Raw genomic sequence first — 4502 nt, 5'->3', positions numbered from 1 at the left:
GAACAGGAACCTGCTGTAAAACAGCAGTTATGCTGAGTCAGGCTTGATTTTTAGTAATCTTTTCCTGTTAAATAAATCAAATCAAATCAAATCAATTAAATTGATAGCAATAAAAGGTTTCTATAATAAAATTTCTGGGACCATTTGAATGTTTCTGTTAATGCGTCGATTTGGTCTTAAATGTCTTTACTAATGGTCTTAAAAGGTCTTTAAAAGGTTTTAAATTTAACTTAATGAAACCTTCATGAACCCAAACACACTTCCTGCCTCTTTAAACCTGAAAAACTTTACATTTTGAGGTTAAAAATAGAGAATACCAGATTTCTGATAATATATTTGCATTTTTTACGCCTCTATAAATTTAAAGCTCTTTGAGAATTCCTTTTTTTTGCAGAATTGCATCATATTTGATCTTTTAAAGCTGTTTGACCTGTAGCTTTAGGTTTAAGCTGCTTTCTAAATCAGACTTAGGAGTTTTTCTGTAGCTATGCAGAAGTTTTGACGTCAGTGAGCACAACTCTGAATTTGTTCGAGCTTCGTTTTGTCTTCTAGATGTTGATGTTTTTTATCCTCGTTTATTAATTCCTCTCTGCAGATCACTGGATCTGACTGGTCCGCTGCTGCTCGGTGGCGTTCCCAACCTTCCCGAGGACTTCCCGGTCAGGAACAGGAACTTCGTGGGCTGCATGAGAAACCTGACCATCGACAGCAAAGCCATCGACATGGCCAGCTACATCGCCAACAACGGCACCGCTCCAGGTCGGACGCTCGGCCCGCCAATAAACTCTTTGCTGAAGTTCGGTCGGTTCATCGAGTGTTTTTTAATGTTCAGGTTGCCCGGCCAAGCAGAACAACTGCACGGACGGCGTGTGTCTGAACGGAGGCGTGTGTGTCAGCAAGTGGAACACCTACAGCTGTGACTGTCCCACGGGGTATGGGGGCAAAAACTGCGAACAAGGTGAGATTTATTTATTTATTTATTTGCTTGCAGAAATTAGTGTGGAAACAATTTAGGAAACGGGTATTTTTGCAGCTTCTGTATGGACCTGTTTCTGCTCTGTGATTCTGGAAGGCTTTCAGGAAATTGTCTTGTGCGAGATCAGAAAGGATAAGGAACACCTTTGACTCAGCGTGACTCATGCGATGGAAAGTCAAACCTCGGCTGTAGAGTCACTAAGCTTCGCCTCAGGTTTTAGACTTTTAGGACAAAGAAATCTGGCTTCACATGTCTGGATCTGGACTTAAAGGATGAAACTAAAGACCCCGCTGCTGTCTCAGTCTTCACCAACCAAACTCCGACTTTACCCACTTTYCCTTCTTTTCCAATTTCAGCTACAGTGTTGTTATTTACACAGCTGTTTGTTTTGTTCTTTGATCAAAAAGAAAACTTTGACATCTTCCAAACAATGTTTTAAAGGTGTGACTACCCCACCYCCCCTTCTCGGCTGTGAGGTAGGCAGCCAACCAGTGCCAGGCCGCAGTATCCAGTATCTGAACTGGGCCAGGATTAAACAAGCTGCAAAGAGGATTTTGGCGGCGCACGTTTGGCTTCGCTCACACCGCTGCCACCGGAGAAACTGAGATTTGAGGCAGACTGACGCATACCTGCTGGCGTTTTCTTTGTCTTCGGGTTCTAATAGATCTAATTTCAAAAAGAAAAATCGTTAATAAGATCATAAGATGAATAAAATGATGACATACTCGTGAAAAAATGTGTATTTTTTTCACTGTTGATTAGGTGGAGACACAAAACCGCTAATAAAATGTGAAAATTCCTCACTTAAATCACAAAAGATTTGGTACAAATAAAACATTTGTGGCGTACGTAGCTACAAAATAATCCAACATTTATTTGTCTCATTTAAATCTTAAATATGTCTCAATTTATTCTCCTTTTTTTGTCTTTAACCGGCCACAATTTGATTTCAAACGCCTGAATTTACCACGCTTCTGCTTTCACGGAAGCTAAACAGAGAAGAGTTCCCGACACGGGTGATGACTGACTAATTTAGAAGATAATTTGTTTCGATTGAAGTGAGATAAATTAACTTTCAGTTCTGTTCTGCGAAACATAAACTAACTGATGCGTGGGTTTAAATTGCTAAATAAAGAAGTCAAATGGATYAGTTTAATCCTCTTGAGTGGTTCAGCATTTTTTAAAGACGTTGCCTCGAGGTATTTCAGCTTTCTGGCTCTTGCAGCTAACTTCTTCAATCGCTCTATTATATTTTGGATATTTGGGGTTTAGTTACAAACMTTTATGCAACTTAAAGAATATTTAGTCATTAAAGGTTAAATCCTGTAGACTTTTACTAATGCTGCGAGTGTTAGCATGCTAACAAACCAAGCTAAACTGACTCCTGTTACCACATGCTGAAATAAACACAGAATTCTTCATAGTTTATTTGTTAACTTGTGCACTGAATATGCTAATAAGCTTAAATTTGGCTTAGCACAGTTGATAGCACAACATCTTTTCATTTTTTTAATCACCTCAGTAGAAAAAAGAACTTAATATTAGTTTCTTAATTTCTTCGTCATCAGTGATTTTTTTAAGTAAAGAGAAAATGGAGAGGGAGAAACAAGAGAAAAGTAATTAGAAAGACATCTTTTCTAAGTCAAATTATATCCTGGTTAGGATTTCTCACACAAGACTTTTTTTTTTCTATTTTAGAGAGAATACGCTTCAGTGAAGTGCGAACTTGATCCACCATTTGCTACAGGAACAAATATGTTCTTTGTTTCATAATTACAGTTCCGTCTGAGTAAACTTGTCCTCTTGATGAAGTATTTGCCCCGGGGAGGAGAGCCTAGTCAGAGTTTATCCTCTGAATTAATCAGATTAAAACACTGAATGAAAGATTAGCCTAATTCTACATGGTTRTTATAAGTTTGYYTCATGTKTWAWTTTTTTTTTCTTAATTTGCATTGAAATGAAAGTATTTCAGTTTGGTTTATTGTCGTGTCGCGCAGCGATGCCGTCTCCRCAGTTCTTCGACGGCCAGGCTCTGGTGTCGTGGAGCGAGCCGGACATTACCGTTGCTGTGCCCTGGTACATGGGCCTCATGTTCCGGACCAGGCAGCCTGCCGGGACCCTCATGCAGGTCAACGCTGGACCCTCCTCCACCATCAACCTCATGGTGAGAAACCTGCAACAAATTACCGCCAGAAAGCAAAAGTTCTTCTTTAAAGTGCCTGTGATGTCAAATTTTTGTCATAAATTTGAATTCATTTTTGGAAAGACAACACTGATAACATAAAGCAAAACAAATCTCACGCCGCTGAGATGAACKGTTGTTGAGATATTTGCATGTAAAGCGACAGGAAGTGATGTCAAAGASRAATGTCTGCATGTGATCAGAGCRTTGATAAAATGTCTGAYGACACAGWCTRTAGAGAAGAATCTGTTTCTTTAGATCATTTTGAGTCWCTATCAGAGAGATGAAGAAGAGTCAGAGTTCAAACAATGTGGGTTTTCTTTCTTAAAGAGTTCCYCTTTGATGTCACTTCCTGTTKCATTTTGGCTGAGCTAAATCCAAAAGAAAATATGCTGGTTATGTGACAAAATRGGTAAAATCGTGTATYGTGCCAAGTTTCTTAAATATAAAAATGAATTCTTCGACTTTTTGTATTTGACGGATTTGCACGTCACAGGCWCTTTAACGTTCYGTGTGTACCCACCCCCAATCCAGGTGAGCAAGCAGCAGGTCCGAATGGAGGTCCTGCTCAGGCAGCAGCTGCTGGCGTCGCTCAACTTCCCGCAAGTTCGCGTCAACGACGGAGAGTGGCACCACTTGCTGGTGGAGCTGAAAAGCGTTAAAGACGGCAAAGACTTCAAATACATGGCTGCCGTGTCTCTGGATTACGACATGTACAAGGTATGGACCAGGTGACCCCTAATCTCAGTCAGGGAACGGTTTTTACCAGGGCGTCTCCAGATTGTCCCAAAACGTTAGCGGCACAAGCCTGACGCTTGGATTTTAAACACGTCCAACAAACTCGTCCCACCAAATAGTCACGACGTCGTCGCAGACTTCTTAAAACCTGTCCGGGTTTTTGTTGCAAACCGTGTCAAGTGCACCGGATCTATGAGCATGGATTCTGACGTGCTTTAAGGGGCATGTTGAAGAAGTACTTTTGTGTTTTTAAGCAGAAGTCGGTGGAGATCGGCAACGACTTGCCAGGCCTGAAGCTGCAGACSCTTCATGTCGGAGGGCTGCCCGGGGAGGGAAACCTCGTCAAGAAAGGATTTGTCGGCTGCATACAGGTGGGTGTGAGCATGTTGAACGTTGCTCTAGTCCAGAAATTCTTAACCCATGGGCCGCAGGGCCTCAAAATAACAGTTTTTAACTTTGGGCTGCAGAGGGCCGCGGGACCGCATTGATTTTGAATAAGGTGCAATACACTTTCTCACCATTAGTAGCTGTAGTGTGCCACTCAGTTGTTTAACAACTTTTTTAATATGAAGAAGAACCTTAGAAACCTGCCGAGAATGCAAACTT

At 41.1% G+C, this 4502-nt stretch overlaps 1 protein-coding gene across 4 annotated transcripts in view; it reads left to right on the top strand.

Moving 5' to 3' along the window:
- The window catches only part of celsr1a (cadherin EGF LAG seven-pass G-type receptor 1a), a gene marked incomplete at its 3' end in the record, with an annotated part of 97487 nt that overhangs the window by 71784 nt on the left and 21201 nt on the right, over nucleotides 1–4502 (top strand). For all 4 annotated transcript variants that reach the window (XM_014018842.1, XM_014018845.1, XM_014018843.1 and 1 more), the window contains 5 exon segments: nucleotides 596–759; nucleotides 833–958; nucleotides 2974–3140; nucleotides 3693–3878; nucleotides 4154–4267. In XM_014018842.1, the coding sequence (XP_013874296.1) occupies nucleotides 596–759; nucleotides 833–958; nucleotides 2974–3140; nucleotides 3693–3878; nucleotides 4154–4267 (757 nt within the window).

Source organism: Austrofundulus limnaeus, unplaced genomic scaffold (assembly GCF_001266775.1).
Source record: "Austrofundulus limnaeus strain Quisiro unplaced genomic scaffold, Austrofundulus_limnaeus-1.0 Scaffold204, whole genome shotgun sequence".
Lineage (NCBI taxonomy): Eukaryota > Metazoa > Chordata > Actinopteri > Cyprinodontiformes > Rivulidae > Austrofundulus > Austrofundulus limnaeus.
The sequence above is the reverse complement of the archived record's forward strand: the minus strand, read 5'-3'. Positions and strand labels throughout refer to the sequence as shown.